Source organism: Helianthus annuus, chromosome 6, assembly GCF_002127325.2.
Source record: "Helianthus annuus cultivar XRQ/B chromosome 6, HanXRQr2.0-SUNRISE, whole genome shotgun sequence".
Taxonomy (NCBI): Eukaryota; Viridiplantae; Streptophyta; class Magnoliopsida; order Asterales; family Asteraceae; genus Helianthus; species Helianthus annuus.
The window spans coordinates 8,020,262-8,033,122 of NC_035438.2; the positions used below are offsets into that span (position 1 = coordinate 8,020,262).

Consider the following 12,861-nt stretch of genomic DNA (forward strand, 5'->3'; position numbering starts at 1 on the left):
TGCACACCGTCATACATTAAGACCCTTTTGTATTTAAAACTTTCACCGTACATATGCTTCAAACTCTTTCGTTGAATCAAGTTCAAGGAAAAAAATATTTTTAAGTGTGAAAATCTTTTATCCCATGCATGTTAAAGTCCATCAAGGGCAAATCAAATGGATGAATGACGTGTCATTGGTAATTCTTTACGTGTGTAAAATTCGAATTTGACTTGTGGATTTTTCCTAATTGGTTTAAAGTTACTTATCCGGTATTATGGGTGAAAGATGCATGGGATGGAGATTGGCATTAGGGCATGGAGGGGGAACACCACACCTCTCTCTCATCCCATATGATTTAGTAAAAGGGAGGACCTACACCCCGTTCATCATCAATGTAGGTTGAGGGATGAAAGATGACGATGGAGAGGTTGGTGATGTGGCAATGAGGCGACGACAGTAAAAATGAAGGGACGAGGCCTGAGGGTGGGTATAACACAGTCTTACTACAAGCAACTAACAATTTATACCATATTTTTATGGGAAAATCACAAAAACAGATATTCGAATTTCAACCTTTAACAAAATAGATATTTAACGGTTCCAGTTAATTACCTCGAGCCAAATAAGCTTTGCCAGTTGTGACGCTAAGACATAACCTCTGCTTTTGGCGTCAGCTAAGACTTGTCCCGCACTTTTGGCTACTTAGCGCACTATTTTGACAAAAGCGAGGGCTAAGCCACCAAAGGCGTTAGCTAAGCCAACGTTTTTGACAAAAGCGAAGGCTAATTAACCCGCACATTTGGAAGCTTAACACTACTAGAAAACTAGGCAATTGCGATCACAATTTGCGACCAACATAAAGCGGTCGCAAAATTAGCAACCGGTTTGCGACCAAAACCAAAATTGTTGCAAATTTAAAGACCGATCCGAGTTTGGTCGAAAAACGGTCGCAAATTTTGTGACCGCATTTTTTCAGTCGGAAATCAGTTGACTAGTGGTCGGAAAACGGTCACAAGTACGAGAAAAATAAAAAACAAACGTTGCGACCGTTTAAAGTGGTCACAAATACGAGAAATATATAAAACAACAAAAGTTGCGACTGTCTAAGGCGGTCGCAAATACGAAAAAAATATATATAATTTATGGTTTACAAATCGGTATCAAAATTAAGGTTTAAATATCGGTCTGAAAAAACATTAAAAATATATATAGTTTATGGTTTACATATCCATATTAAATTATAAAGTAATTTACTTATTTTTATTAACTTTTATTTTATTTTAATAAAGCAACGTACAACTTAATTTATATGAATTTACTAATAACATTTTAGTTTAGTGAATAACTCTCATTTTCCATTTCCACTACCACCACCAAATCTCACGCCTTCCCCACCAAAAATATCCCGCCCGTTCTAATATAACATCGCAAAACACCGCATTTTCCCCCAAATTCTTATCTAGGGTTCCCTCTCCATCTCTCGCTCTATCTTTGTGAATCCATCGGCGATTCTCACAACCGGCGACTCTCACACCGGCGACTTTCACAACCGACGGCTCCCATTGGCGACTCTCGCAACCGGCGGATTCTTCTCACAACCGTGATTCTTACAACCATTGGCTCTCACAAACGACGGATTCTTCAGGAATTGAAAAGCGGTGAGTATTTTTATTGTTTAATTGTGTTTTTTAAGGTTTAAGTGAGATTATTGAGTTTAATTTTAGGTTAATATTAGAAATGTGAGTATAATTTATATTTGTTAGTTATATACATCATTACACAAGGATTAGTTAGGGTTTACTGTCAATTTAATTTTTTATAAACTCTTATTTCGAACTATATGAGTATATGTTCAGTTTTTGTGGTGAATTGATAGGCTAAAAATCAATTTAAACAGATTCTGGTTAATCGATGGCCGCTTCAACCTCCACTACTCCGCTCACAACGCAAATTTTGGTTAATTGATTACTCCGCTCACGATGCGGATTCTGGTTAATTGATCGCAGATTTTGGTACAAATTCGGTATAAACTTCGTCTATCTCGTTGATACAGATTTGAAAGATAACTCTGATTGATACAGATTCGTTGTTTCACTATGAAATTAATCGATAACTCTAATTCGTTGATTTTGTAACTCGAGTTGATACAAATTCGTTGATTTTGTCTGGTTAATTGCTAGTTCAGCTTCAAAGGCTTAGGGATAAACTTTCAAAAATCAAGGTACTCGTCTCACTCCAATTCAAGTTTTCTAATATGTATAGCAAAGATACATTGTTTTGGATAGGGTTTCAAGAGGGTGGAATCTGATGGCTATTTGTACAGCGAAGATGCGCTATATGTTGCACGATTTGTGTATTATCATGCTATGCTTCTTCTTTTCTTTTTTCTCAAACGTATTATTACGTTGCATGATTTGTGTTTAAATATTTATCTGAATACGGATTGGAACTCTAAATTATTGTTAATTTAGCTGAAGGAAGAGATTAATCGTCACCTAACAACTAGAAAACCACATTATAGGATTCATGCTAGTATCCGAGCAATAGCTTGTTTTGTTTCATGATATTCGAACTTTTGATTAAAGTATTGAACATGCTTACAACTGTGATATATGGGTTGTTGATGCCAAGTTGGTTATGGAGCATTTTTGGCTTCTTCATTATATATGCCTTCTGAAATATGCCTTCTTCATTATATATGCTTCTTCACCCAGCCTAACTTATTTTGGCTTGTCACAAAAGGGTTAATGAGTTCGTTATTAATAAACGTGAGTTATAGTCGAAAGATTTTAGCAGTGTTACAAATGATAGTGCGGACACATCAGCATTTGAGTTGGTCCTATAAATACACATTTGGGCTTGGCCCAAAGTCCTAGGCCTGATCAGAGCCCAAAAGTTCTGGTCCCTTTAAGCCCAGTTAGGCCTGAAATATGCAATCAGTCCTATTAATAAGGTGGTAGTTTTGACCAATTTACTCAATATTCATTCATTTGGGTTGTTTTCTATCGCAAGTGGGTAAATGGGTTGAACATGTTGATAGTCATCTTAGTCTTTTTTGTAATACATACATCCTTCTAAGTCTATTTCTCAAAGATTCAGGTTATGATTGAATTATAGTGCTTTTGTTATAAAAACTAAATACATAAATTATTTATCAAAAAGTAATTAAAAATGCTCTGATGGTCACCCATTACCCGAGCCACCTATCTTGCCTTGAATTTGGGCAGCTCATTGCTGACATAAAGGCCAATGCGCCGGGCATCGAGAATGTCATCGTTTCTACCCACTGCCAGAATGATCTAGGACTTTCTACCGTCAATACTTTAGAGGTACGTTTACATACATATTTTTCCGATTTTACTTTTTATTACTTTCGTTTCCTAATTTCGTTTACATACATATGATTCTTAACATTTGATGTCTCGTTTACTTTTAATATTGTGTTTAGGTGGAAGAGTACAGTGGACTGCAGGTGCAGCCTCACAAGGCTATTGTCGGTGCTAATGCGTTTGCTCATGAAAGTGGAATCCATCAAGATGGAATGCTAAAGAAAAGAAATACATACGAAATCATGTCTTCTGAAGATATTGGACTTTTTAGATCTAGCGAATCTGGTCTTACACTTGGAAAACTTAGGTAATTAAAATTACAGTTTGTCTACTTTTTATTGTATTTTCTTTTGGAGTAAAATGCCATTTTCGTCCCTGAGGTTTGACCGCTTTTGCGACTTTCGTCCAAAGGTTTGTTTTTCTACACCTGGATCCAAAAGGTTTGAAATATTGCCATTTTCATCCAACTCATTAACCCATCTTTTTAACGTTTAGTCATGGGTATTTTCATCTTTTTAGACATTTTTTTATGATGATTAAAACATTTGGATGGGGAGAAAGTCAACAGAGGTGGATCTTTATTACTTATAGTGTTTTTATTCTAATAAAAATGTCTAAAAAGACGGAAATGCCCATCATTTAATGGAGAAAAATAGATGGAGTTAACGAGTCGGGTGAATATGGCAACATTTAAAATCTTTGTATTCAGATGCGGAAAACCAAACCTTTGAGTTATTGAAATATAGTAGTCATAAAGGTGGTCAAACCTCAGGGACGCAAATGGCATTTTACTCTTTCTTTTGAGTTATTGAAATATAGTAGTCTAACAATTTTCAAATATTATTGATTAGTGGACAGCATGCTTTGAAAACTACACTATTTGAGGTAGAGTGTAGTTATGATATATGAACACATTGATCTCTAAATATGAAGAAACTGACACCTTTGTTGTTATGTATTTTGTATGTTCAGCTTGGTTATGACATTGATGGGAGGGAACTTAATGATTTGTTTTGGCGGTTTAAATCGGTTGCCGAAATTAAAAAGGTTATTACCGATGATGATTTAATAGCACTGGTATCCGATGAGGTTTTCCAGCCCACCGTTATTTGGAAGTTTGGAGATGTACAGGTACGTATAAGGCCGCGTTTGCATATGTATAGTTTTTATTTTTTAAACGTGTTGAAACTAATTATAATCTACAGGTGACGTGCGGGACTTTAGGTCTTTCAACCGCAACAGTTAAGTTAATAGCAGATGACGGGACAAAACAAATCGCCTGTTCTACTGGAACAGGACCGGTTGATGCAGCTTATAAGGTGGTTGATCTCATTGTTAAGGTTTGATGTTTCAATTTATTATTGTCAAAATGAGCAGGTTGTGTCGGATCGGGTCAAAATTTCTAAGTTATTTACATTTGATTCTAATATCTGTTTTACAGGCTCTTGTAAAACTCCTTGAGTACTCGATGTTGCGGTTACAGCTGGCATTGATGCGATAGCGAGCACCCGTGTTGTAATTTCTACAGAAGACGACCACACGACGACTCATGCATCTGGACACCCGCGGCAACGCGCGGGCATTCCCACTAGTCCAAGATATAGTGAAAGAAAAAGAAGAAAAAGAAAGGTTGAACGATATTATTGCGGGGTTGGTGGTGGAGAAAGATAAGGCGGAGAAAGAGGCTATGCATGAAAGAATGGCAAACATTGAAGTAATAAAAAGAGGCTAGGTTTCAAAATGCATAATCATTGACTTAGGTTTCAAAACGTATAACAACTTTGTTTTGAATATGTATTTTGTTATGATAACTTTGGTATTTGATATTTTAAGTGGAATGTTTTATAATTATGAAAATTTGATAATATGTAAATTTTAAAACTGATATTATATGCAGGTTAAAACAGAAAATGGCTATGATTAATAAAAATTGCGACCGCAAAAACGGTCGCAACTTTTCAAAAGGCAAGCAGTCGGAAAACGGTCGCAATTTGTAAAAGGCATGCGGTCGGTAAACGATCGCAATTTGTAAAAGGCATGCGGTCGGAATACGGTCGCATCAAGACCGTCGCAACCAAAGTCCCACAAAACCAAGAGCAGTCGCAATATTTGTGACCATTATTAAAGTCGCAAAACCTGGGTCGCAAAAGATAGCAGCAGTCGCAAGTTAGTCGGAGTAGAGCAATTGCGACGGGTGTTTTTCTGATCGCAGTTCCGGTCGGAAAACGGTCGCAACAGGGCAATTGCGACTGGTTTGCGACCAAAATTGCGGTCGGAAAAACCTAGTTTTCTAGTAGTGTAATTTGTTCTTGCCTTTGGATGGCAACTAATTAGACTTAGCCTACAATTTTTTAATCAGCTAAACTTCAATGACTATTTTGATAAGAAAAATTAACAGGGTCAACTTGACTAGTTTGGAGATTTTACCTGTATTTTTTATGCAATTCTTTTAAGTTTCTCAAGACAAAAACATGGATATTTGCATGCATGACACTGAAGCACAACTCCTTTTCAGATTTCTCTTCCCCAAACCAAAGGTTTGGCATTTCATGAGGAGAGTGCAAATTTGAAGATATCTTATAGACCACAAAAATACAAACGTAAAAGGGAATTTATGCTGTACTGTTTGTCTTTCTCTTTGCCTTCTCTTATAGACCTTTAAATGAATAAATTTGGGTTTTTGTTCCTATCAACCATCATTCTTAAAAAAAAACTAAACTTTCCTAAGTACTATGATTTTCAATGAAAATTTTCAAATATGATGGTTTATTTAAGTTACTTATTCTTGGAAACCAAAGTTTCATCATTTATACAATAAATAAATTTATTACCACATCATATGTTATAGGTAATATATATACACGTTCAGGGGTGTAGCTTAGCTTAAACTTGGGGGTGCATCCGCCCCCTCAATATTTCAGTTAGCAGTGTAAATTTTCCGATTTTTCATCGAAGTTTTTTAAAATTATATAGGATACCCCAATTATTTTGCCTAAATATTTATATAATATATAAATTGGGTCCAATGACTTTACGCCCCCGGAACTTTTGGTCAAGCTCCTCCACTGTATACGTTGAGGTGTGCAAATAACCTATGCATACTATGGCTCAAAATGCCATTCAATAATAATTTTATACATGTTGATCATAGCATAAATAATTCACCATTCAACTCACATCACTCAGTTAATCTTTGAAAACATCTAACTCAACTAGAGACAACTACTGTGATACATAAGAGCAGATTCTACTGTGCACTTAGAGAGAGAGAGAGAGAGAGAGGCATTATGGTGATTTTACAGAAGCCCAAAGGGGTAAAATGATAACACACAAGCAGCTATTTCTAGTTTATGGAATCAACACATAGGGTAGCTTCCTCCTCAATTATTCTAAGCATCTGGTGGACTGCACCTGCTATCTCATCTGCTGAGTTGAGTCTGCATCCTTCTTCCACCTGCATATTTTTCCTTGAATAAATTAAATTTCATATATGTTGATCATATTTCCTTAAATTTAATGACATGACAAACAATGTAAACTTGGAAACAATAACGTTTATGGAAACAAACATCCTTTTCAACTCATCATTTCGATAACATTAACGGAATTTGGTCACACCTGATGGAATTCCCAAAAACACCCTCCTGGTTCAATAAATTTCAGTATACCTTTTTGTTAAATGTATCTTTTTTTCAAACACCAAAATGATGTCTTTCAATGTATTATTGGTAAATTATTGGAGAATACCACGTCAAAAAAAGTTGTAAAAGGGATATATAGAGTTATAGACCACTTTGTTATATTTCTTTTTCTTTGACCATGATGAAAGTTTTGATTTTCCAAGAAAAAAGAATTGATGTATAATGATAAAAAAAGGGAAGCTACTGTTGGTATCTCAAAAGCTGGTTATTGCATTGTGAAGTCATTCATTGTAAAGTCATTTTCATCTCCACACTTTTGCATGAGCAATGCATATATATGTTATATCCTCTTTAAATTAATTTATTTAATTTTATTTAATTTAGTAATTGAATTTAGTTACCTTAACACTGATGGAGTAGAGAACCAAAGGGTCCAAGGTGGTGACATTGAGGTGTAGTACAGACAAATGAAGTGTTTGAAAACAAGCCACCATTTTGGAGACTTGATTGAGCCGTTTTCGCGAGAGGATCCGAAGATTAGCGTGTGTTTCGATCAAAGTAACCTCGATGTCGGCAACGGCTGCCTTGCTTTTAGAAGTGTACTTGTTGGGAATTTGAGAGCAAGTGTATTGTGGGTAGGAAAAAAACTGTGAAAATGGTGGGGCAGCTGATGATGTTAATTTTGTGAAATTACCATCTTCTCCACCACCTTCTTCTTGTTGTTGAGTAAAGACAAACTTTTGAGCTTCAAGAGATTGCAAGAGATGTTCAAGCTCCTTCACAAATTCTATTGCACCACCAACTATGGAAGCTTGGTCACCCTGTAAGGGGTATAACCGTCATTAATGAAAAAAATAAGGTATAATAATATTCATATTAATAGTAATATATATCAGCTTTAATTTGTCATTAACAAACACATATGAATGTTAATGACAAATTAAAGCCGTTATATATATTAGTACTATATAACCTATATAACGATGAAAAATTTAGAATATTGATTAATAATAGAGGAAGAGTTGTCATTATCTTAAAAATATCCTTCCGGTGAGGGATGTACAACTACTTAATTATTAACATTGCAAGTCTAAACATTGAAGTCAACCATTTGAAACCGTAAAACTTTGTCATGTTTATTGTTGTTCATTGCATCCGACAAATTGACAAGAAAAAGGATCTCTAAAAAGAAGAGACTGCTTTTATAGATATCAAGCACTGTTAATTACAGTGTTTTAAGATTTTGTAACAAGAGAGAGAGTAGTCATGACTTGGTTTAAAATTATAATTATTATTAATAAAGATATAAATCAACATTCGTATTTACATAAACTTATTCAAGCACAAGCTAGGTTAAACTAACGTTTTAGCCAAGAAGAATTATAAAAAGAAATTAAAATATGATTCCTAGAAGCACTATTTAAAAAGAACATAGATTCATTGCGTCTTCTATCAACCAAAAAACTTACAGTTACAGCCTTTTGCACTTTTTACGACACCATAAAGTGAATTCGAATTCGAAGGTTTTCAATGTATTCTTTAAAGATAAATGAATTAAAAAAAACAAAAATTATTAAAAGAAAGAAGAAGTACGTCAATTAATTCAAGCTTATAATATTTTTGTAGAACTTAAATACCTAGATATATTCTAGTTTAATTTACTTCCACATATGTGAAATGTCTTTTTATAACCTACGAATTTATTTCAGAAACTTTAATTATAATCAATACAGAATTAAACAATTCAAAATTAAAAAAAAAAAAAAAGTAAAAAGAAGAAACTACAAACCCTTTGGACGTAAGATTCCGGCATGAGAGACCGCAACACAGCTAGATGTTCATTCATTTGTTTCCGGCGATTTCTCTCAACGGCAATGTGGGTCATTCTTTGAGTTTCAGCTTCTTCTTTGTTCTTGCAAACCCTAGACCTTCTTCTCCTTTTCTTCTTCTGCACCCCTAAATTCTGAATATTATTATTATTATTGTTGTTGTTAGTGTAATTCTTTTCTGCTATATTGCCACTGCAGTAAGCTTGCACAGCCATAGACATCTTTGCAGTGGTTGTTGTGAGAGAAGAATTAGAACTCATAATCTCCATGGCAGTTCCTGCAAGTTGTTGAGATATTGGATTAGGGTTAGGGTTAGAGTTCTGGTTTTGGATATGGAAGAAGAAGCTGCTACAAGGGTTAGTTGTAGTGGTTTCAGATGAGTCATTGCAGGTAAAAGGGGTTGCAGAGATGGTGTCATAGATTATGAAGTTGAGGAGTTCATTGGAAGAAAGTGTTTCTAAAGCCATATTACACTCTCTCTCTCTCCTCTCTTTCTATCTATCTTTTTGTTATCTTATGTGTGGCAACTTTAGGCTTTTGTGTTTGTTCACTTGTATCTATTTATATTATATGAGGGAACAGTAGTGTAGTGTAACCCTATGCTATGCTATGCTATACACTAGCAATCAATTATTTTGCCAACATTTGTGTTTGGATGGTTAGAATTTGTTAGCATGCACTCAAGACATAAGTCTCATAAGTAGTTATCATTAGTATTATTCATGTATGTTACTAAAGATTTATTAATAGTAATAGTTACTAAGACTTTATCTCATTGATATGGTTTCGAATCCACTGTTAAAAAAAAAACATTAGTAAAATATATATATTTCTTTTTTATTTTTTCATAGTAATTTTCAGTGGTACTACTAGGTTCCTTGTTTCTCTCAAAGGAAGATCGCAATAAAAAATATAACGGTGAGCACTTTCGCTTCTGTTTCAACTTAACTTTACAAAATTTTTATCCAACTCTAAACTCTTGTCTAGTGGAGCGTGATAAAGGGGGTTATGTAACCCATAGTGCTCCATAGCCCCCGGAACACTGCCCCCAGGGCGCTGTGAGGGTTATATAATTGAATGGGTAATATATATAGCGGTGTTATAAGCGACTTTCTCTCACACAAACATATATATATATATATATATATATATATATATATATATATATATATATATATACAGTATATAAACCCCTATCTATATAACCACTCACTACACACTCAAGTTAAATAACCACACTTTCTTACACATTTACCATATGTCTTATACCACCACTACACATGACCTAAGAGCACCACAATATAGAAAAATTGTGTCTGGATACATTGGCAAAAAGCAAGACTCCATCTCAAAAGTTTGTATATTGTGGCACACGTCTACTTGAGAAGTTTATGGTCTTCGTTCGAAATTTTAGATTTGATTTCGAACAAAGTAGGCGGGACCTCACTCTCTCGCGTGCAGACACACGTATATATTGAATGTGATTTATGGATGTTTGTACATTGTGTGAAAAGTAAGGATTTTAGTGAAAGATTGAATATCTGATTTGAATCTGAGGTGACAGTCTGTGAAGGTTTATGAAACACGGACATTGTGGATGAACTAAAATCTTGTTTGCGTAATCTTGTTACTACAAAACTAAGTGTTTATGAGTGTATTTCAGTCAAATTTTGATCGTTTTTTTATTGTCGTGCATAACCAATATCGGGCTAAAAAGTTAACTTCCATGAAAAAATAAAAATACTTTTGCCAATATATAATTTAGAAAACGATCCGGATGTAGTTTAGATAAACATGTAATTGTGAGAATGGGGTCTTTTGTACCCAAAATATATTTTATTAAATATATTATTTTAAAAATATGCCTTATATCTTCTTTCTTTCTTTTTATTTCCAAAATATCGCTTTCACTATTTTGGTATTTCACTCTCATTTATTAGTTATGTTCATTGTTGTCTCTTTTCAAATAGAGACAATATATATAAATTATGAAGAACAAAAAGAATGCATTTCAGTAAAAATATTATGGCGAGCTTAATGATGACTTTCAATTATTTGTTTCAAGTATTTATTTTAACTGGATATTCAACATTTGGCTTCGCAAGTCAATTCACACAAAATAGGAAGAAAAAGAAATTTATTATTTGGCCTGGCAGATGTAAATGAGAAAGCCATATTTGATCAAAAGGCCGGTTTGAAAGAGAAACTTATGTAAAATTATTTGTTCGTAGGCCTGTAAACGAATCGAACAAACACGAACATAGGCATGTTCGTGTTCGTTCACTTAACTTTAACCGAACATGAACACGAACACGAACATATAATCGAACACATTTTTTTGTTCGTGTTCGTTCATTAAGAAATCAGGCATGTTCGTGTTCGTTTATGTTCGTTCCATTAAAGCCTAAACGAACAGTTTACGAACATAAACGAACACAAACAAATATAAACAAAAAAAATAGCTGAACATATTTAAATAAACATAAACAAAAATGGTTGAACAAACATAAACGAACACAAATGAACGTAATTGAACAAATATAAACAAACACTATTTAACATTAGTGAACACAAACAAACAAGTCTAATGTAATACAGTTCATCCGAAAACACATCTAAATTAGGGTTCATAGATACTAAAATTAAGTAGCTTTTTATATAAATATTAAGTAAGTGATTTAAGAAAAATTCTAAAATTTCATTTTTTATTACTAGAAAACTCAATTACTAATTAATTATATTTATATAAGTAGTTAGAAAACGTAGTATTTATATAAATATAACTATTTATGTATTTACTCAAATTTAACGAACGTAAATAAACGAACATAAATGAGTGTTCACGAACATAAATGAACGAACACAAGGTGCGTTCATGTTTGTTCATTTAATTAAACGAACTAAATTTTTTGTTCGTGTTCGTTCATTTATTAAATAAACGAATATAAACGAACTTCCCGCCGAACAAGTTCACGAACAATTCATGAACGTACGGTTCATTTACAGGCCTACTTGTTCGTTTTAGATAAATTTCTTACTTTTCTTGGTCTAACAAAATATTATATTATCTTACTCTTATTTATCATATTTAGCTTTTAAGTTAAAATCTCGAAAAGTAAGAATTTTCTTTTTTAGTTTTAGAAAAAAAAAATCGTATATACATATTTAGCTTTTTAGTAAATTGCTAAAATCTTATTTATCATATTTACTCTTTAAATAAATTATAGAAAAAAAAGTTTCTTTTTTAGTTTTAGACGTAGTTTTTGTAGAATTATTTAAAAAAAATACACTTTCGCATGTTTAGGTTGGTTTTTCACGATAGCTCATTGTAATTTATAATGATTGGTTTTCATGATTTCATGATGTACATGTACCTCTTGACATGAGAGACGAATACCAGCTGACATCGTCTTACAAACATCAAACAACTAACACATTGTCTAGAAAACATTGAATTACTATGATTCAATCATGTTGTCCGCGCCACGTTCCCTTAGCAAGAGAAAATAACCGGATCAACAATCATAACTTCTTAAGATCACAAGTATCAGTTACTAAGATATTAAATGAAAAGCATCAAAACTAAGTCATGGTTATGCTTACGTGAAACTTAACTTAGACATTGTGAGGTAACTATCAGGAAGAGAAATGTCTTCAAGAATCTCGAATGTATAATTAAGTACGAGAAGAATTGTGCAATCATTCCAATACTCATTGGACCCACTTTCTTTTGATTAAACAATCCAACATCTTTCCTTGTGATTCTCAATGGTATATAAGATGTAGCGTGTGTTTTGTAGGTGTTCTTAGAATTTTGAAGGAAACTATGACCACGAGAATTTTAACTAAACATTGTGAGACAACTATAGGGAAGAGAAGCGTCTTTAAGAATCTCGAATATATAAATAAGTAGGAGAAGAAATTGTGCGATTAATCCAATACTCGTTTGGCCCGCTTACTTCCAATTAAACAACCCAACACACTTTCCTTATGATTCTCAATGGTATATAAGATGTAGCGTATGTTTTGAGGTGTTCTGAGAATTGCATTCTATCATCGTCTAGTCATGCAAAAACAATA

General features: G+C 33.6%; 1 protein-coding gene and 1 pseudogene across 1 annotated transcript; one reads left to right on the plus strand and one right to left on the minus strand.

Annotated features, from left to right (window-relative positions):
• The first annotated feature begins 3,006 nt into the window (after nucleotides 1–3,006).
• Nucleotides 3,007–5,143, plus strand: LOC110863716 (annotated as a pseudogene).
• Nucleotides 5,144–6,406: 1,263 nt separating this feature from the next.
• On the minus strand, nucleotides 6,407–9,323 carry LOC110864566 (transcription factor bHLH94). The gene is made up of 3 exons (XM_022113666.2): nucleotides 8,742–9,323; nucleotides 7,354–7,773; nucleotides 6,407–6,765 (listed from the first exon to the last, which is right to left on the minus strand). The coding sequence occupies exons 1-3, from the start codon at nucleotides 9,246–9,248 to the stop codon at nucleotides 6,655–6,657; spliced, it is 1,038 nt and encodes a 345-aa protein (XP_021969358.1). The 5' UTR covers nucleotides 9,249–9,323; the 3' UTR covers nucleotides 6,407–6,654.
• Nucleotides 9,324–12,861: the final 3,538 nt, after the last annotated feature.